This window comes from Astyanax mexicanus, chromosome 15 (assembly GCF_023375975.1).
Source record: "Astyanax mexicanus isolate ESR-SI-001 chromosome 15, AstMex3_surface, whole genome shotgun sequence".
In the NCBI taxonomy this organism is placed as follows: Eukaryota; Metazoa; Chordata; class Actinopteri; order Characiformes; family Acestrorhamphidae; genus Astyanax; species Astyanax mexicanus.
The window spans coordinates 30,334,106-30,356,036 of NC_064422.1; the positions used below are offsets into that span (position 1 = coordinate 30,334,106).

At 37.0% G+C, this 21,931-nt stretch overlaps 1 protein-coding gene across 2 annotated transcripts; it reads right to left on the bottom strand.

Annotated features, from left to right (window-relative positions):
* Positions 1 to 563: 563 nt before the first annotated feature.
* Positions 564 to 21,807, bottom strand: osbpl7 (oxysterol binding protein-like 7). Of its 2 annotated transcripts, XM_007259167.4 has the most exons (22): positions 20,981 to 21,807; positions 17,799 to 18,020; positions 17,302 to 17,445; positions 17,106 to 17,159; positions 15,903 to 16,016; positions 15,656 to 15,811; positions 14,316 to 14,451; positions 13,831 to 13,949; positions 13,261 to 13,347; positions 12,969 to 12,992; positions 12,509 to 12,659; positions 11,468 to 11,601; positions 9,039 to 9,201; positions 8,606 to 8,895; positions 7,435 to 7,572; positions 7,284 to 7,347; positions 6,886 to 6,964; positions 6,657 to 6,801; positions 6,103 to 6,253; positions 4,420 to 4,546; positions 4,147 to 4,269; positions 564 to 4,056 (listed from the first exon to the last, which is right to left on the bottom strand). In XM_007259167.4, exons 2-22 carry the CDS (start codon positions 17,928 to 17,930, stop codon positions 3,948 to 3,950), a joined length of 2,640 nt encoding a protein of 879 aa, XP_007259229.3. In that variant the 5' UTR covers positions 17,931 to 18,020; positions 20,981 to 21,807; the 3' UTR covers positions 564 to 3,947. The 2 variants fall into 2 exon arrangements, with proteins under 2 accessions (XP_007259229.3, XP_049320853.1); XM_049464896.1 differs by lacking the exon at positions 12,969 to 12,992.
* Between the last annotated feature and the right edge of the window lie 124 nt (positions 21,808 to 21,931).

Sequence of the window (21,931 nt, forward strand, 5' to 3'; positions counted from 1 at the left end):
AGATATGACTTTTTCATTTTTTTTCTGAAACTTTTTTTCTGTTTTATAGAGTTTTTCAAGGAATTGTAATCTGTTGAGACACAGCAGATGGAAACCCATAAAGGCTTCAGTCTGCCGTCACTGACCTTCATTCAGTATTCATTTTCGTATTAAACCAAATTAAATATATTAGCAATATAACCAAGAGGACAATCACAAATCACAAAGAGATGTTTCAAACTGCTGGGTTGTAAACCTGGGGTCACATTTTATGCTCAGGTCAAATGTGTGCCAATGGACATTTAACTCCAAGATGTGTGTGAAGAAAAGCGGCAGACGTTAATAAACAGAGCGTTAAAAATGATTTAAAGTAGAACAGTTTTCGTTTAAACTTCTTTCAAGGTTAGAGGGGTTTTTTTTTAGTTCTACTTAATACTGTACAAACAGTGTACGGCTATGACCTGAACTGACAATTAATGTTGGTGAACCATTTCTAATTTCAAGTGCAATTAAAACAAGTCAATATTAATTTAAGAGATTTATCAATTTATTGAACTTTTTTTATTATTATTATTATTCTTGCTTTTGAATCTTTGTTACAATATTTGGTACACACTGCACACATAGAGGTGCTGTATTATATTGTTAGGATGTGACAATCTATGTTTAGGTGACCCCTAGTGGACATTTAATTCCTTATTTAGGAATCATGTGTGAGGACATCTTCCCTCAAGCCTTCCCCACAATTCCTTTTAAAGGAGAATGGATCGATTCTCAGAGGTATCAGGTATCAGGTTGTTTCTAGTTGATATTTATACTGTATGTTCTTCCTTTGGAACCATTTGAACTTTGGAGCTGAACTTGGACTTCAGCTCAGTTAAACTGAGAGAATAGAACATTATTTTAGAGGATTTATATCCTTCATTATCTGGTCAAGGCCAAGCCCACTGAGGCTCAAACATAGAAGACCCCTCCAATATTAATGCAAATAAATGTACAGACTGTATTTAATTTGTTCTAAATGTAATAAATGCTTAAATATGCAATATTGCTTTACTGTCATTGTATTTTATATGTTCTGTGTGTTTCCGTTTTAATGAATAGGTATGTGTTAGTTCTAATCCAACTATTCAGATTTTTAAACCTTGAAAAACTTTACATACAGTCGAACAGTTATGACAGTTTATTCATATTTACTTTCCATTTGAATATAATACCATACTTCATGAACATTTAAGTTAATATATTTAAAGTATTATTTAATAACACATATAAAAAGTGTGCTAATCCTAAGAAGAACAGTTCACATGTTCAGCATTCAGTATAATGCTGTTCCTCCCTGTGCCGTCTGTGTGCTTCCTGTGTGAAGGACCGAATTAGAACTAATCCTATTAGAGGAAGCCTCTCTGGGTGAGCTGTGACTTTGAAAAAGAACTAATGTCCTTACACATGCCAGAGAGTCTAGCATGAATTCATTGTGTAAAAATGCAACATTGCGACAATACTAAAGGTTATTACCACATCTCAATTATCTTTAGTAAGTAATTCCTTTGGGCTTCATACAGTATATCCAAATAAAAATATTGAAATATATATATAAGAATGCATGCATTTCACCTTGAACACTCAGTCCTCAACTGACCCGTCCCCACGTGTTTTCAGAACAGAACAAAAAGGGTTTCTTATCACAGACGGGCTGGTGTGGGCATGACTGGTCAGTAGCACTGTAGGATGGAAGGATGGGAATTTATTCATCATTCCTAGACAATGCCATTAAAAGAGGTTTAGTGTTTAACAGTGCTTTGCACTCCCAGAATCTCATTTGAATTCTAACTTTACAGTGATGATGATAGGAGCCAGAAGCTGTGATGTCTGTATATAATAAACTGTATATGTATTAGTCATGTAATTGTATGTACTGTATTTTATTTGTATACATTTATTGCAATTTGTGTATGCAGTTTTAGTCAGTCAATACATTTACAATAGTTTCACTGTAGACAGCAGCACAGTCATTTAACATTTATTTAAGAAAGATATTACTGAAATTAAATATTTACTGTACACTTTAGCTATAAACATATTGTCAAAATTATTTTAGATATACTGGATCACGCTTTTATTTACATTTATTTTACCACAAAATAAAATGTTTAGTGTGCTGTATATTTTATATATTTATTACAAAATTAATTGACAATGCCACTCTGTTAATGTATAATGTATAATGTATGACAATAAGTTACTGACAAATAAAAATTGCCGGTAGCTTATTGTAACTTAACAACAAAATATTTTTTTTATGTACTTTTAGTCATGTCTCATGAGGAAAATTTACTTTATTTGACAACAATTGCTGCAAATTGGACATTTCTTTCAGTATACTTATATATCGGAATTGTTTAATACCCTATAATATATATAAATTATATATTATGTCTTGTTAAAGAAAGTCTTAGGCATATTTCAAACCATTTCATGTTAAACCTTTCTGTCAAGAAGCTTTTAGAAGAAATGCCTAGTCCCCATCACCACCACTGTGAACAATTTTCACACTACACCACTCTAAAATTATTTTGTTTATATTTAATCATGCATATATTTTGTCAAATCTGTTGAATTCCCTTTTTAAATCCCTTTTTTGAGGAGATCCTTTATCTCATTAGGTTTTAAAATGTAGAAAAGTTTCAGTCCACCCAATTTTTTTTGCTACATAAATGGCTACTGATCTGTATCAGGAATAAGACTTAAGGCTGAAGCTAGATATAATATACATTGTGCGAGTTCAAATCACACCTTCCACGTGTGATTATGGAAAAAAATATGGAGAAAGAGAAATAAGAGTAAAATATATGACTATAAGAGGGCAGAGAACTGAGATCATGGTCTGGGACAGTTTTTTGCCACTAGGTCAATCTCCTCCTAAAGAACAGAGAGAAGACTGAAGGAGGACGATTTCATGGAGTGTCAGGAAGCTCCTTCCTTTCTATCAAGCTCTGCATAAGATCATATTTTTTTAAGTACCAGTTCTTTAAGAAACGTTTAGGAGTTCTTTCATTTGAACCTTAAAGAAGAAATCCCTTTAAGGTTTTAGAAGAAAAAAGTTTCCTGGATGTTCTTCAAAACACCATAAAGAGAAACGTTCACAGTTTTCCATTTAAGAACCCCTAAAAGTTCCTCAAGAAACTTATATTATTTACAGTTTAGTTAGGAGGGAGGGAGTTGAAGGTATGGGCTTTTCCCCCAAAGATCAGTTATTTCATAATGTGCAAAACATCAGCTCTCCAATTTCTTCAGGACTGTCTCGATGGAAAACACAAACAGGACACTATTCCAACCACAGTTCCATGGATTCACAAAGTCCATGTGTGGTACAGGGACACATGTGTTTGAAGAAACACATAACATTTCACAACACCAGAGGATCAGCTAGAACAGAAAGGAAGAATGGGCAAAGCGTGGTTCCTAAATATCAGCACTATTCTTGCTCGGTGGCTTACGGGCAGTTCATCTGTGCTCCACAGGTTGCTTTGTCTTTACATTCACGTCAGCTTTATCAATAATAAAGAACATTCTGGGCTGCAGTCACTATAATCCAAGAATTTCCACTTTGAATCCCAGGTCATGTTGCTTGGCATCAGCAGCCAGAGTCAGAGAGAGAGCAGAATCGTCCTTGTTCTCTTTGGGGTGGGTAATTGGTGTCCACTCCCTCAATCACTCCTAATAAGATGCTGGTCAGCACAGGCGTATTTTAGCTCATGTATAAGAACCGGAGAGCTGGCTTGTTTAAAAAAATAAAACTTCACATGAGTTGGAGGAGACATGGGCTAGTCTTCACCCTTCTAATGGGCATTTCTAATGATAGAGGGGATCCTTATGAGTGGGTGGGTACTTGGCCTTCCAGATTAGAGAGAAAATGTGATAAAATTAGATATAAATCACAAAAAAAAAATGTGCCTCTTTCTGCTTCACCACAATTCCAAGTTTTTAATGTTGGCGAATCCAGGATTGTCCCTGATTTTCCAGTAAGTTCCATTCGTCACCCATACGTCTCTGCCAGCTGCATCAATAGATTTCCTGTATAAGACAGTAAAGATAGAACACTCTGTGTCACTCCATTTTTATTTTCTATGCAGAAAAACTAAGCTATATGAGAAGCTGTCTCACCTGAAGAAGCGAGGAATATGCTCTTCTCCTCTCTTGGCCAAAATTTTCCTCCGCTCTCTTTGTATTTCCTCCACTTCGTCTTTCTTCTTGTCTGACTCCTCCACCTGGCCGTTCTCCAACATCCTAACCACAGAGATAAGACACAGTCTTTACATGAGAGCAGCATAAACAGCATAGCCTTCCACAACTAAATGTGTAAAGGTATAATAAAAAATTGCAACATCCTATTAAGGCCTTTAGAATGATCACAGACTGAGTTAGTCTCAGTCTCACCTCTGGTCTGGACGCAAGCGTGAGTCTGTGGGAGGCAGCAGAGGTTTGAGATCAGGAGTCAGCTCGTTCAGTTCAATTGCAAAGCTGGAAAAGCCATAGTACAGGATGTAGTCCTTAGGCTGAGGGTCTGAAAGAGAGCACAGACACAGTAGTAATGCAAAAAAACAGAACATTATTCTCAAATTAAAGAGTAAGTCTAACACTCAATTAGACTCGTAATTGAATGAAACTTGAATGAAACTGTGTGTAAATGTAATAAGATTAAGTGATAATAAGAGCAAAAGGATAAGATGTACAAGCAAAAAGAAGCTCTAGCCTCAGCCACCTCTGGCCTGATAAATGGTAAATCTGGCAACTGGGCAGGTAAACACATGCTGTGTGTGGACGTGCACTATCCTGCTGAAACAGTGCAAGTTGGAAGCCCTGCCATGGGTGGCAATGCATGTGGCTGCACGAGTTGTTAAGGCCTACACCATAGTCTATGCGTATTGTAATGGCGGTGCCAGCAGGCTAATGCCCCCTGGGGGGTGAGATGCCAATGGGTGGATAGCTACTTGCCCTGTCCTCCATAGGGAAACACACAGGAGACAGCCGGTGCAGGGTAATGGAGACCATATATTGGGCTTTGGAGCACCCACAGTTCACCCATCACAATCCAGGAAAACACAGTAGGTAGAACAAACAGGCTACAACCTGGAGCTAACCATCGGTTTACATCTCAAGTCCCTCATAGTGCCTCATATAAGGCACTTAAAGTGACGTTACAGTATCCAGCGAGAGTCCGCTATGCAGAGGAGCTTGTTTATACTTTTGCGTGTGCGTATAAGAGGCTCTGCGGCACTCAGCAGTTTAAAGCACGAAAGTGGGAATGTGTGGGTGGGAATGCAAGGCCTGGCAGACCAATCACAGCTGCGGCTGTCGGCGTTGTGTGACGTGTAGTTACAGTACATTTCCAGAGAAGTGTGCAAATTGAGCTACGTTGTAGGCTGGGGCATAGGGTACACGGCAAAGCGTAGGCTTTGGCGTAGGTTTAACGCAGAAGTATAAATTGGCCCTCGTATCTCTACTGAGGATGACCATCTCCCTAGATCATCAAATAAGTAGTGCATAGTAGTTAGTGTGTCGCTCCACAGAAAAGAAGAAAACCCAGAAGAAATCAACCCAAGGTTTCCATACTAAACCTAATCATCATCAGATCACCAACAAAAAATGGATTTGTTGTTAAATATGATATGGCTCCATGTTTAGCAGTCAGCAATCTCTCACCAAGAGGTACGCTTCCCAAAGTAGCCTCTAAGGGTCTTTTCATGGAGTAGTAAGGGAGCAATTTTATGCACTCTTATGGCATAAGACCCAATATCTAAATCAGACCACACCTCTTATCATGTACACATCTGCCTAAGGCATTCTGTATTTCATATCTTTACACCACAGCTGATATAGGGGTACTTTATCAAGAAGTGAAAAGATGGGCTATTGATGTGGCTTTGGTTTCAAGATGGTTTACTTACCACCAGCTCAGACTACAACTTCCCAAGCTCTCTAAAGGTTATCCCAGCTGTGTTAAGACAGCTGATCAGACTGCAAATACTGTAACTCTCAGGAAGGTGAAATCCCATAAACAACATTTTAATTACTTAATTAAGCAAATAATATACAGTATAACATCGTCTATGTACTTACTTGGCTTCCAGATACATTGGGGGTTGGGCAGCGTATCACAGAAGATCCCTTCGTGCCAGAATCCTCCAAATCGGTGCACAACATTCCCACTCTGGTCAAGTACTTGACCTTGAACCTCATTTTTATTCGTATCTGAGCCCCAGTAGCGAGACTGAAAAGAGAAAGTAGGATAGAAGTTTTTTTTTAATTACTTATATTATATTAATAAATACATCCCGTTTTAATTCCTGAAACTATGATCACATCCACAGGATTTAACTAGGTTTTTGTTTAGAAGAAAAATGTTTTCTGAATGTTCAAAACACCATAAAGAGGTTCCAACACAGTTTTAAATTTAAGAACCCCTAAATGTTCCTCAAGACAAACTTATACTATTAACAGTGTAGTTAGGAGTTGAAAGTACTGGCTTTTTCCCCAAACATCAGTTATTATTTCACAATATGCAAAAGATCAGCTCTATCTCTCCAATTTTTTAGAATCATCTCCACAAAAAGCACTAAAAGGACACAATTCCAACCATAGTTCCATAGATGTAACTTCATGTGTGGACTTACCTTGACAAAGGTAATCTTACAGGTGCACACTGAGCTGTTGAGGTTGCGAATGACGACCTCCCCATAGTGCTCTAGATATCTCTGCTGACTGAGAACGTTATGGATGCATGTCACCACTTTATTCCATTCATAGTGGTCTCCATACCTAAAGGTATACCAAATATTAGTCTTTTCCTTCCTCCTTTCAAGGAATCTAAATGTTAAAAATATCTTTAAGGGAGATCCTCACTTGGATAGAGTCACATTCACCATTCCAGCTGGCATTATCTCCAAAGACTTTCCCCAGAATTTGTTCTTCCACCTCTGGTCTGTATATAGAAAATGTTAAAACCAAGGTTAAATCTGCACATTTCTATAGATGCACCATATAGGGATTATGAGTGATAAGGATTTATAATATTTCCTATGCAAATATCAGCCAATAATAATGGCAATACACTAGCATTTAATTAATTCGGTTTATGGCCAATCTAGCATTTATACAGGGTTTAGAATACAAATATTTTAGTGTAGACATCCAATAGCACTTAAACATGTATTGCATAGCTCAGTTGAGTTCAGCATCCTTGGTACCTCATGGCTGGTTCACACTCTAGTACCAGCACTAGAGTCTGTAATATAACCTACCCTGCCAGAAGGAGAAGTTATCAGATGTTGCATGACAAGCAGAGATGGGTGGATGATGGCAAACCTAAGAACAGAGATGTAAAAATTGATAAAACAGCACAGAATCCTAGACTGTTCATCTGATCTGAGATCATCTACAACTTTCTCCTACCTGTTCGCTGATGAAGCGAAAGCCCCTGTCCTCCCTTACACATTCATACGTCTCTCCCAAAACTGGATTAAAGGGTTTATACCGGTTACGGTACTGAGCTGTAGCATATCCAGAGATTGCAAAGGCAGCAATGTACACCTAACAAGAGAGAAAAAAAATATGATTATTCAGTACACATCTTTAAAAACAGCTACACCCAGAGGAAGGTGTCAGATTTAGACTTATTTAGACTCAGCTCTGGAAAAAAATAAGAGACCACTTAAAAGGATGAGTTTCTTTAATTTTACCAAACTGAAACCTCTGGAATATAATCAAGAGTAAGATGGATGATCACAAGCCATCAAATCAAGGCGAACTGCTTAATTTTTTTGCATCAGGTGTGGCATAAAGTTATCCAAAAGCAGTGTGTAAGACTAGTGGAAGAGCACATGCCAAGATGCATGAAGGCTGTTTTTAAAAAACAGGGTTATTCCACCAAATATTGATTTCTGAACTCTTAAAACTTAATGAATATGAACTATTTTTTTTTGTATTATTTGAGGACTGAAAGCTCTGCATCTTTTTTTTGTTATTTCAGCCATTTGCCAAATGTAGTTTATAGAATAAAACAACAATGTTAATTTTATTCAAACATAAACCTATAAATAGCAAAATCACAGAAACTGATTCAGAAACTGAAGTGGTCTCTAAATGTTTTTCCAGAACTGTATGGGTAAAATTTTTTGAGCTACACATACAAATTGTGCAAAATAGCAAAGATGCATGTGAATATATCTACGCCAATGGGTGTGGTGGTCTCAAAAAGAGGTGTGTTCAGGTAAATTTCTAGTGTATTGCTATCTTGGCAATGGAAATCACAGAGACCCCACAGGTACATGCCTTTTTATACATGCCTTTTGCACGTTTTGGGGCATGCAAAGCATACGTTTCCTGTCATTACAATAGCCAAGACAAACTGTCATCAAGCTGTGTAGTACACGGTTGGCGGCTCACCTATAGATCATTAAAATTGGGGCCTACTTATTTTTTTCATTCATTTATTGTTCCTGGTAACCTTTATCTTTCTTCAGAAAGCACTGAAATTTGACACTTCCTTTTTTGATGATGAATGAAAAACACATAAATTTTATTTTAAATACTAGTCATATTGTCGAGTTTAATGAATCATTACCATCCTCTGGTAGGGGTCATCAGTACGGTTGGCTATGTCCAGTAGCTCTGAGTACTCCAGCTCCTCACATAGCCTCTGGAGCAGGTTGATAGGCTCATTCAGTGCTGCTGGCATGGACACACGGGACAAGTCCTTGCCAATATTGTTATAAAGGATAGCCATGAGGCCCACATGGCTATTATCAGGGCAGACTGCGGGCAAGGTGGTCCGGCGGCCGGTGTTCTGCGGGACTCGCCTGGACTTGGAATGCGCCTTGGAAAGACTGGCGCGATACTTCCGTGTTGCTGTTGCTGCAGATTACATCAGAACAAGAAATATGAGATCAGTTACAGCACTATAATTCACAGACATCATCATGCCTGCCTGATACACATAAAGGAAAGCTTCATCATGACTAATCAAATACAAGAATCACTAGAGGACGATTACTAACCATGACCCTCATCAGGCTCTGAGTTACTGGAGGCATCACTCAGACCTGACTCATCCGATGCTTCAGAGGAGCTTCCTCCAATGTCATCACATGCATCAAAATACTCTGCCGCCGAGTCTGCTACTGAGGGTGCACGGCCAGGGGCACGCCGTCCAGACTCCGACTGAGGAAGAGGGATAAAGACAGAGCTGGATTAGGATCCCGTGGTGCTTCAGGGCATTAGAGTTATGGTGCCTCATCCCCATGAACTCACGCACAGAACCTTATCCACTGATAATAACAGATACACATGATAACAGAGAGAGTATGCCACTCATATGCTTCACAAAAGGCCTGTAAAAAAGTAGTAGTAGTAGTAGTAGTAGTAGTAGTAGTAGTAGTGTATTCCACTACTCAACCACAAACAAGCATAAGCTTGTAATAAGCTTGAAAATACACACACCTTTCTCTGTTTGACAGTGTGGAAGGATTCAGGACTCAGAGGACCCTGACCTTGGATTTGTGTTTGATAGGGCTGCACCTCTAACTGAACATACACACACACATAGTGTAGAATATCACCACTATTAGAAAATGAACTGACCTATGATTCTAAATTATTCTAAATTCTGCTTTGCCTTCCATTGTAATAGGATCACATGTTTTAAACAGTGCAGATACTGTATATGTATTATAAAAAATTACACAAATATACAAAACATGCTACTATTTCCATTTATTTAATTTAATTTGCTCCTACACACATACTGTCACAATTATGCCCGGATCTATCTACACCATTTTAGCCCAATTTTGACCCGATTTTTTCGGCGCAACAAATTTCCTGCGTCGGATCCGAATTTCAGTGTTGCGAGCGACAAAGGTCCATGTAGTATGACACAGTCAAAGAGCAGTAATTTGACTAACGTGTATTGTTGCCAGTCCCCCGAGAACGACACAAAACGAAGATAACTGCTTAATCTGACATAGTGAACATCGTGAGGGGCAAAAATTTTGTGTAGTCTGAGATTGGCATTATGTCCTTTTCTGTGTCTTTTCTGGTGGTTCTGTTTTGTTTGTCTTCTCTGTGCCTTAGCCCCTTGTAGACATCAGTGTTCCCTCCTGTGTCTTATTTGTAACCCAGCCCCCCAGTTATCCACCCCACGTGTTCTGTATCTGTGTATATATAGCCCTTTGTTTCAGTCTACATTTGTCTGGTCTTGTGTGTGTTTTCAGGATAATGGTTGTTTGTCTGTTTGCTCTAGTCTTGTCAATTTGTGATTTGTTTTGAGTTTATTTCATAAAAATAAAAAATAAAAATTTGCGTTTACATCTGCCAATTCTCATTTCTGGCTGTAACCATGGCAATTACAGACATAATATAAATGATTCTATTTGGAATTATTCTCTCATTTAATGCAAGTTATTATTAAAACATTTTAAATAATAAATTATATTTGTGAACATATATATAAAAAAAGAAATTCACAGTACTAGTGTGTGTTTCCCCTTTTTCTTTAAGTTCTTAAACCCTGTGTAACTACCAGTGATTTCTGGCTTTTTTGCCTCCCTGGTAAACTTTTAAACAACACAGCTAAGCCTCTTTAATGAGTAGATTAGATCTATTTGAGAGTCAAAATAAACATGAGGTTTAAAGGAAGACATTAAACTAAGTTATATGTTGTTCAACAAATGCCTGTACATCATCAGTGTCACATAGTTGCTTACATTTTATTAATTTTACTTATTTTAGATTTGCTTTTACGTGTTAACTTAAAATCAAGTCTGTGGTCTAAGACTTTTGAACCTCAGCCAAAAGAAGTATTACTATTTTTCTACTTATTTTTTCTATGTATTATATTACATTATTATTTATTATATTAGCCCCCTGAAATCTTAAGTTAAGATAGATAATCACCCTGGTGACTTTTGTTCTATATAGAAACTAAACTTTGTAACACATTCATTTAGTGAATGTAGTGAATAGCTCTGTTAGTAGGGCAAAGTAAGCCTAAAATAAGGTAAGTGCTGTTAGCTAGCATTTAGCCCACTTCACTTTTAAGTGATTGTGGTTTGCTACACTAATTTGCATCTGGGCTGCCAGGGCAAGGGTACAATCGTCAGACATCTGTCTACCATTAACTGGAAGTACTGTCTGTACCAGTGAGGTTAAAGGGGGTTGCTCTTTGCTATTATTTTTGATAAAATACTAAACTGCATCTTGGGACATGCAACTGCCTAAAGACTATACTGGTGGGTCCAGGGCCTGCTTAAAATACCAGTAGCCATCAAAGTACTGTAGGGAGATGCCCTGAACTGTTCTTTGAAAAACATGACAGTGTGGAAAATTCTGCAGCAGTCTGACCTTATTTGTGGTTACTGTTCCACACCATTCTTCAGCTGTTCCTCTAGAAAACTCTGTTTTATTGAAAAATCTCTGGCAATCTCACCTCAGTCAGTGTGCAACACAGGCTGCTGATCTGAGCTGGAGTGTTCTGACGGAGTTCTCCACTGGCCCACGCCTCCTGCAGCCGATGGCGATCCTGAGACAGAGCATCATGCACTGCTCTCAGGGAGGCATGCACTGTGTGGGGAAGAATAACAAACCAATTTATTCCATCCTTAAGTTTAGTAACTTTAACTCACACTCTTCTAATAAGCTACAAGTGATCTACTGTATCAGACTATGATAGCTTTACAGAAACTAAGCCAAGTTATCTGATCTCCATGCTTTTTTGGACATGCACTTTAAAAGTAAAATGTAAATGTATTAAATATATAGCTCCGGAAAAAAAATTAAGACCACTTCTAAATCAGTTTATCTGATTTTGCTATTTATAGCTAAATATAATTTGTGTAAAAATAACATTGTTGTTTTATTCTATAAACTATGGACAAAATTTCTCCCAAATTCCACTTAAAAGTATTGTCATTTAGAGCATTTATTTGCAGAAAATGAGAAACGGCTGAATTAATTGAAAAAAAAAAAGAAGAAGAGCTTTTAGACCTCAAATAATGCAAAGAAAAAAAGTTCATATTCATGTTAATGTTTGGTGAAATAATCCTGTTTTTTTATCACAGTTTTAATACATCTTAACATGTTCTTCTCCACCAGTCTTACACACTGCTTTTGGATAAATTTATGTCACTCCTGGTGCAAAAATTCAAGCAATTCAGCTTGGCTTGATTGCTTGTGATCATCCAGCTTCCTCTTAATTATATTTCAGAGGTTCTTTTTTCCAGAGCTATACATGGTCCTGAATTATCATTGTATCAGTAGCATAAAATGGCCCTAAAATGACAATGATATTGTTCATCACAATTATTTGCTCATACAATATACTGTTTGAAAAAAATGGTTATCCTGACAGAATTAGTTGGAGCAGAGAAAGCATCAAAAAGTGTAGGGCAAAGGGCCTCCATGATGAGGGTTAGAAGACACTGGTCTACAAGTTCTCTTCCATATTGATTGGTGTGCTCTTGATTCTCACCTCTTTGAGAAACTGTACAGATGTCCTGGTGCAGCTTTCTTGTTTCAGGAGAGTTGTTGACTGGGGGAGCAAGCTGGGAGTAGACATAATCAGGGATGGAGGGAACAGAGGTGCCCAGGTGGGATGAAACGCTCAAGTGGCTGGATGAAAACTTAAGGGAATACAAAAAAAAGAACTGCATATTGAAAATATACGTTTTGGAATATTTGTTTTTATTATTTCAGTTATTTCAGGAATATTTTGTATAGTAATTCCAAGCAAAGTATACTGTGAAAGCCAGGCAACAATCAGAGGCTACACTATAATCTATAAGCATTTGCCTGCTAATTAAGAAAATGATGCAAAAACAAATTCTGTTGTTTTAGTGTAAATTACCTTTACCATGTTATGTTTGAAAAAAGCAAAAGAAAATCGACTAGTTTATGTTTTCAATCAAAATCTCACACAAGTGTTGACTCACCGATTTAGTAATCCTACGCAGTGGCTTAATGTAAAAAAGGAATTCACTAAATTACTGAGAGTTCTACTTCTCTGCACTGACAAACTGACAAAACATAAATACATATGTTTCTACAGCAACTAACACACAATGAAAGTAGCACACAAAAATATATTTAAAACTAAGTTACACAAAGAAAGCTTATGCAAATCACAACTCAAAACATACAATGAGCCTAATGAAGGAAAGCTCTTTTGACAAATGTTAAAGTTGAGTTATTAACAGTTCCAAAGCGATCCCAGAGTAGCCTCACCATTCCAAGAGCCTCAACCCGAGACAGTGTGCGAGAGTGGCCCCACATCTTGCCACATTTCTTCTTGGGTTTCTCAAGTGAAAGATTCTGTGGGTTAAGCATAGTGTTGCTATATAATCACTGTTACTAAAAAAAAAACACCAACTACAAGATTAACCCAAACAATTGTTTTTCAAAGTATATATATATTTTTTTTCCTAATCAGGCACAAGAGCACATTATCCTGATGCTTATAAAGAAATAAAGCAAATAAAAATACATTAAAGTAAAAAAGAAAAATATAAATACTAAAATAATAATAAAATAAAATGAAAATAAATAAGTATAATACAGAATAAAGGGATAGATAAATAGTTCACAAATTGTTGTATAAGAATTGTATAAACATTTGTCATCACAGTCATACTGTATATGTTTCCCAAAGATTGGTTAACTCTCTTCGTTTGCCTTTTACAATGTGTGTTTATGTTTTTATTCCAATAAAGTTTGAGAGTTCTCTTATCCACAGGTTCATATTAACCCAAACAATAAGACTGTGGATCTATGTGAAGAGCTGATATCTCTTCTCACCTGCATGCTGATGATCCTCTGAAGCTCTCCATTGCTGAAAGCCTGACCCGATTCCAAGCAGTGCAGCTTCTGGACCAGACGGTTCAGATCACTCAAATCTAACTGACAGCGGTTCAGTTCTGTGAGGAAACATAACAGATAACAGGAAAGTATTAGGCCTTAGATCAGTGGTCTCCAGCTCTGTTCTTAGAGAGCTACATTTCAGAATGGATCTAATTCCAATTACCCCTGCCTGATCCAAATAATAACTAATAATGATCAGTTCTCCCAGTTAAATACAAAATAGGCATGATCAGGATATATAACACCACCATATTTCTAATAAACAAATTTGTAGAACTTGCTATAAAAATATCACTTCAATATAAACAATACTCACTTTTACAAGTCTATTTGTATTAATAAACAATATGGGCACATATGTAAGCACTGTCAATTCCAAAAAATGAACTCAAAACCTGAGAGACGACCAGGTAACAGAATACCTTGAGTGCAGCTGTCGGGGTCCTGGGCCTGCTGGAGCCAGGCAGACACTTTCCGATTGACAGCAGGGTTAGCAGAGGGCAGGTCTGTGCTCTGAGCTGCCATATCAGTCACATAGGAACCAGACAGACTCTGAGACTGTATAAATCAGATTGCACACACATAGTTAAAAATAACAATATACTTTTTATTTGAGTATTTATGTTTTACAGGACAACTCAAACACTGTTTTAACATGTGGTATATTTGGAACTAGATTTTATCTGATGCAATCTGTGCAATATATAATGTTTCTGAGGAGTGAACTTCCATTGTAACATATACTGACATGCCAAATGTCATAGGATAGTAGTGCGTAAATTGCTAATGAAGTACAGTACCAGTCAAAAGTTTGGACAATTTTTGTTGGTAAATTGGTAAATTCTTTAAAGAAGGCACTTCTTGCTTAGATGACAGCTTTGCACCTTTTGTTTTTTTTCTCAGTCATCTTTAATAAGTATTTTAGAGTCACCTGGAATGGCTTTCAGTTAACAGCTGTGCTGAAATTGTCAAGAGCTAATTACTTGAATTTCTTGCCTTGTAACGTGTTTAAGAGCATCAGTTGTAAAGTTGTAAAGAGGTAGAGTTGTTATACAGTGAACAGCTCTATTTGAGTAATGTTCTAATCCATATTATGGCAACAACTACTCAACTAAGCAAAGAACAAATACAAAAGGTCAGTCAATTTGAACAATTCTAAGTACTTTAAAAGTATTCTCAAATGCAAGAGCAACGACCATAAAAAACATTCTGATAAAACTCATCAGTACTGCCCCCAGGAAAGAAAGACCAAGAGTTACATCTGTTGCATCCGTTCATCAGACTTACCAGCCTCAGAAACCACAAGTTAACAGCAACCCATATAAGAGCTCACCTAAATACTTCACATAGTATTTTGGTTTGTTTAGTAAACATGTTTACTATTATTACGATTCCTTGTGTGTTTCTTCGTCATCTGGATGACTTTACAGGATGACTTTAGTATTAATTTACAATGTAAGGAAAACATTAAATTCAAAACATTGAGTGAGAAGCTGTGCCCAAACTTTTGACTGGTACATGAATTATAAGAGTTTGAGCAAATGTGAGTGCCAAATGGATGGGAATGTTTACAGTAGGACAGGAATTTAACTTTTCTAGACCCAAAGTGTATACAGCATGTAATAGAAGGCATTACCACCCACAAGTCTAAAGACATTTGGCATGTCAGTGTTAACAACCAGTTTAAAGATCTAACCAATAACAGATGAAGGCAGGACTAAATTGTCTACAGCAGAAATAAGGGAGTTTAAAATAAGCTTACCGCATCTTGCATGGCACCATTTCTCTGAGCAGCGTTGCCACCATGAGTCATAGCTTGCAGGAAGCCATTGTGAGCATGTGCCGTCTCATTCTTTTTAAATACCCGATGGGCGCTCAGTTTGGTCACCCATATGTAGAAGAGGTCATGGCTCTTTGCCTTAACGAGAATCACAAGAAACTTGATGTTTATATTCATTTAGCTCAGCACTGTAGCTTACATTTAATTAAACAACACTTACACAGCTTACCTTGATGTGATAGAGACTGTCTCCTGTATCTAGGTCTATACGTCTTGCCTTTCTGTTTACTGACATCACTGCAAGACTGACGTCCATCGACCCGCTTAGCTTCCCCTTAGAGTTCTGTGTGGAAGGTGTCGTGAGGTGGATTGAGATTAAAGTGTGTATGAAGATTAAAGTATTTGGATGTATTTTCATGTATATTAAATAAAACAAACCCTGTGTTGCCAGGTATGGAACACAAGAACAGGCAAACACAGCATGCTGCAGCCTTAGCATCATCTTTTAAAACATGAGTACAAATTGGCAATATGATGTTATTTTATATGAGCTTAGAACCCGAAAAGGCTACAAAACTGGTTCTAAGCTGGATCATGAACAGGTAAGAATTTTACAGTTTCTGGCAGGCCTTGCTAGATCATTTACTGCAGCCACTAGTAGGAATGGGCATTTTAATTCATTCTAACTAGTGCCATCATGCTACAATATTCTAATGAAATCTGTTATTAGCATTAGCAACTAGCATTAGAGACATACCGCTCTGGAAAAAATAAGAGGTCACTTAAATATTATGTGTTTCTTTGATTTAACCTAATTGGACCTCTGGAATATAATCAATAGAAAACTGGATGATCAGCAGCCATTAAACCAAGCTGAACTGCATGAATTTAACACCATGAGTTACAAAAAGTTACCCAAAAGCAGTGTGTAAGACTGGTGGAGGAGAACATGCCAAGATGCATAAAAACTGTGATTAAAAACCAGGGTTATTCCACCAAATGTTGATTTCTGAATTCTTAAAACTTCAATATGAATATGAACTTGTTTTCTCTGCATTATTTGAGGTATGAAATCACAGCATCTTTGTTGTTAATTTGACAATTTCCATTTTCTGCAAATAAATGCCCTAAATGACAATATTTTCATTTGGAATTTGGGAGAAACGTTCATTGTTCATTTTACTCAAACATATATCTATAAACAGCACAATCAGAGAAACTGATTTAGAAACTTTAGTGGTCTCTTAATTTTTCCAGAGTTGTATACAACAAAAACAATAGTTTGGCTTTTTTTCGTTAGTGTTAGTGTAGGTTCAGTGTCCTCAACCTGGGAACTTGCATGGGAACTTGCAGTTCTATTCAGTGCTTGCTGCCATTTGATATATATTGTTCCTTTAAAATGAGCTAGGCAGAAAAAGTCTGTACTACTTACATCATGTTGATTTCTTGAATATTTAAGAATCCCTTTGTCCAACACAAAATATCTCTGTAAAAAAAAGAAAACACAGTTTAATAATTACTTTAAGTAACCAACATCACCCTCAATCAAGCCCACACTAATTCCTGATTCCTGAACACATCTAGAAACAGTAAACACAAAAACATCACAGAAAGATTGTTTTACTAACCTTGTGCCATCCTTTAAGAGGCCATATTCTCCTCTTCATCAGATAGCCTTCACAAATGCCTGGAGGGCTCATATCCTGCACGTTCTCTACACTGGGGCCTATTTCTGCCTGCAGATCGTCCATTATCTCCCAGTCCTTTACATGCTGTGTACACCATAAAAAAGACACAATATACATCTATTATCTCCATGCTGTTACATCATTAGAAAGGCGTATTTGTAACTATTGTATTGTAATATTAACTTTCAGTTTATTGTACAGATAGAAGCATCCCACAGCACGTGTGTACGCAGTATCAAAGAGCAAAGCGCATTTGTGCGACTCGTTAAGACTGGTTTGGCTTTTGACTTTTAATTCGAGATTTAGAAGTTGTCCAACAGGTTTACTACACCCCACGAGACAGTACTTAATTCTGTTCTAATGAAATCACTCAATTCTAATGAGAAAACAAGTGGAACTCGTGGATAGTTCTAGGTAAGGATATAGCAGGAACACACCTGTCGTGAGTGGCGAGAAGATGCAGTACTGCTGCTCCTGGAGTGTGTGGGCTTATGCCATCCAGAAGGTGTCCGGTCAAGGCCACTCGCCTGCAACTGGTTGTGGTCTACCATGGATCCATAGGGCTCCATGCTGAAAATATACTCTTCTTCTACACGCTTTGACTGAACATTGACAAACTGGATGTTGTCCTAGATGTTCAGGGCCACACGATCACATATCTGAAAAGCAGAGGTGATACAGTAGATGCAATAGGTAAAAGAAAATATTTTTTTTGGCCATGAATGATTTGGATGCTATTGGTGGATCAGGTAGATACAGACTGAAGCATCACCAGTAATTTAGCCATACCACGTCACCACTGTTTACATACAGTATTTGGCTAAGGCTGTTCTACAACCTCATTTTCTAAAAATGTTGGGGCATTGTGTAAAATGCAAATAAATCTACAACATTTCTAAACATTTTATTCACAATAATATATATATATATATATATATATATATATATATATATATATATATATATATATATCACATATAAGATGTACAAGGTAAGACAGACACTTTTCCATAAAAAAAAAAACAGCTGCAATATGAGCATTTTCCAATCTTTTCACGTGATTGGTATAAAAAGGACACTTTAAAGAGGCAGCATCTCTCAGAAGCAAAAAAAAAGGTTAATCAATCTGCGTAAATCTGCAAAATTCAGCATAAATCTGTAGAAATTACAAAGACTTAAGATATTCCACCATCTACAGTACATATGATCATTTAAAAGATAGACGATGGAAAAATCCCTGTGTGCAAGGGCCAAGGCTAATATTCAATATTAGATGCTGGTGATCTTTGGGCCCTCAGGTAGAACTGCATTAACAACAGGCATGATTTTGTACAAGATATTACTGCATAGGCTCAGAATCATTTCCAAAAATGGTTTACAGTGCAATCCACAAATACATGTTTAAGCTGTATTTTACAAAGTAGAAGCCAACGTCAACATAAATTATAAACTGGGGTGGCACTTGAATGCAATATAAAAGTACATTCCTGATAACACTGACAGTAATAATGAAAGCAAGTGCACATGTACACAGTGTGAAGCTTAAAGAAAACACTTAATTCTGTTACCTAACACCACAAAGCTTCTACAGACTGCATGGCCTGGGCAGCACCTAATGCTGCCACGTTCATCTGCTTCTCAATGGCTCTTCACCTCATGTCCACTGGCCAAACAGCTTAGTGAGCAAACCACCAGCCTTTCCATGAATGCAGCTTATATCATGATATCACAACCCAAACACACTGGTTGTCTCTGAGGTTCGGGATAGGAAAAAAATAAAATAATACAAAAATTCTGATTAAAAAGAAAATACTAAACTGAATAACAGACATCATGGTCACTTTTTAACAATATTCCAGGCAACTTTAATGTGGGTCTATAACTCTCATCCCCACTAAATGGCATGTAAATAGAAGTCACGGATGCTTTGCAAACATCTAGCAGGTTTAATAGCTAGAATAGTTGTTACTGTGAGTCAAGAGCCACGACTTCCTACAGCCAATGGGATCGCATAAACCAACCAACACATCTTCTGCATGGCATCGCTAGATCTTACATGCAGGGTACAATGTTTATAGATTTAGTATGGGATGCCATAAAATCCTATGCAGGTGTAATATGCAGGTGTCCAAAACAAGTCATTGCTAATAAAACCTCATGGTATTCCCATCACCTTCAGTATCAGAGTCACAGCATGTTCAGCTTGGGAATACAGCGCTATTATATAGCATCGGCTACAGTGTCGGGGTGAGAGGATTAACGCCATCGTGGTAATTGGCTTTGAGTGGTCTTTTTTAGAAGCCTGTTGCATGGGTGGCCAGGGAACATGGAATAACAAGATCACAAGCCAAAGAAAAAAAACAATGTCTGACTAGAAGATACAAGACTAACATCTTTATACTTCCACACAGTTACATCAAACAAGACAAATACAATAATGAGATGAAAATTCTACAACTGATTAACTGAATGAGTGAATAAATGCTGGAATCAGAGGGGGTGTTTACATCTTGTGTAGTTAGACTTTTTCTATGCCCGTGCCAAGTGAGGGTTATATAAAGCCTGATCATTGAGAAAGGATTGACCTCAACAATAGAATCACATGAAGGAAACAACATAAAGAGATTTTAGCTGCCGTCAAAGCTCTGCCTAAACACAGAATTCTGGGCCAATCACTTTTAAAAAAACCCCCACAGAAACTGGGAAAAGATGGCTGCTGATTTGTTTGATTATTTGGATGTAAACCGAGATGTGATCTAGTGTCTCTCATTAGAAAGAAAGGGTTGTATAACTATTCCTACCCTGTTAAACACAGTCAGCAACTCAGCATTCAAGATGACTACAAGACGATTCGCAACACAGTTCACCACAGGACAAACAACCTCTCAGCTTATCAGCTAATGACCTTATAACGAAGTGGAACAATAAATCAAACATATCACAACATACCTTGTATTTTAGTTGTCTTTCACTTTGTGATACAATTTGAATATGGCAGATTTTATTTTATTTATTTGCTGAGCAAATTTCAACATAAATGAACCACAATGACATGAAAGTGTTTTTACTACTATTTTTTCCTATGTCCTACAATTGTATGTGACAGCAACACAAATGATTAACAACATATTAACAATTAATATATCATTTTAATTAAAATGATAGAATATTGGATTTTAGTTGCATAACTGATAGCATCCTAATATAATAATATAATAGTGTCCACAGAAACTAAAAAAGGTATAATACAAGCAAAAAAGCCCCATATATTTGAAGATATATAATATATATGGAAAGATATAAAAAATAATACAGATTATTTTTGAGTTCCTACCTTTACTAATTAGGCAATAATTAGTTCATAAACATAAAAAACATATTTAAAGCATTTACCATTTGATGATCAACTCAATGCCAAAGTTACAGAAGACTTTCCATTAAAGAAATATCTTTTTTTTTTTTACTTTTTTAAAGCTTAGTTTTATATAAAGGACACTAAGTAATTTAAAAAATGTGCATTATGTAGATAATCATTTCCAGCAATGTTCAAAGAAAGGTACCAATTCCTAAGCCCTTCTTAAGCACAGAGTTTCAATCAAGAGCTGTTCTTGTATCTTACCTGAGATTCCTCTGTCCAACTGACCTCTGTGATATTTCAGAAATAAGATTTTCACGTAAGTGATCATTACGTTTGCCCATTTGCGAAAAAGTATCCAAAAACAAACACAGTTCTTGTTAACACCTCCTCGAGCGTCTTCTACCAGCGAGAGGAATTAACATCTTCAGGACCTGAAGTTCTCACCACAGTTCAGCCAAACCATTATCCGCATTAGTGACTAAGGAGCTATAGGAATTAGCGGTGCAGGCGGGAAGACTTTGAAAAGGCTGATGGACACTGCAGCACAGACAAACCTAAATACTGGCAACTGTGATTTGGATTTTATTGATTTCAGGTACTTTTTTAACTAAACATTTCATTACTGGTCATTAAAAGAACTTGTGCCCTAGAATTTTGTTAATGAGCCAGTATTTCTATTGTAGGAATTGTAGGAACCACCACAGAGCAGGGATTATTTGGCTGGTGAATCATTCTGATCACTGAAGTGACACTGCGTGACATGGTGGTGGTATGTTAGTGTATGTTGTGCTAGTGTGAGTGGATCACAGCAGTGCTGCTGGAGTTTTTAAACACTTAAGTGTCACTGATGGACTGACAAAAGTTCAACAACCAGAGATATCCAGTCAACGGTGTCCTGTGGGTAGCATCAGAAAAATCAGGATTTTCATAAGCCCCTCTCCCTACTCAGGCCCTGGGTAGTCAGGTCCACTTTTCCTACACAACCACGCCCATGCACACCTGCACCATGCCAGTGTCGCTGCAATGCTGATAATGATCCACGATCCAAATAATACCTGCTCTGTTGAATACCTTAACCTGTTGAAGAAACAGGTAATAAGAAGATAAAGTAAGCACAGTACAGCAACATAAAATGATAAAAAAACAACATATTCCCCAGTATAATATTATAATTACAGTAGCTACAACTACAAAATCATATAATTTAATTTC

Excerpts from the sequence above, each read along its gene's own strand:
- osbpl7 (XM_007259167.4), bottom strand. The coding sequence starts at position 17,930 with ATGGAGCCCTATGGATCCATGGTAGACCACAACCAGTTGCAGGCGAGT. Across the intron at positions 6,802-6,885 it reads GTGAATGTGACTCTATCCAA|GTATGGAGACCACTATGAAT; the intron begins GTGAGGATCTCC and ends GTATACCTTTAG. Across the intron at positions 4,057-4,146 it reads CATATTCCTCGCTTCTTCAG|GAAATCTATTGATGCAGCTG; the intron begins GTGAGACAGCTT and ends TGTCTTATACAG.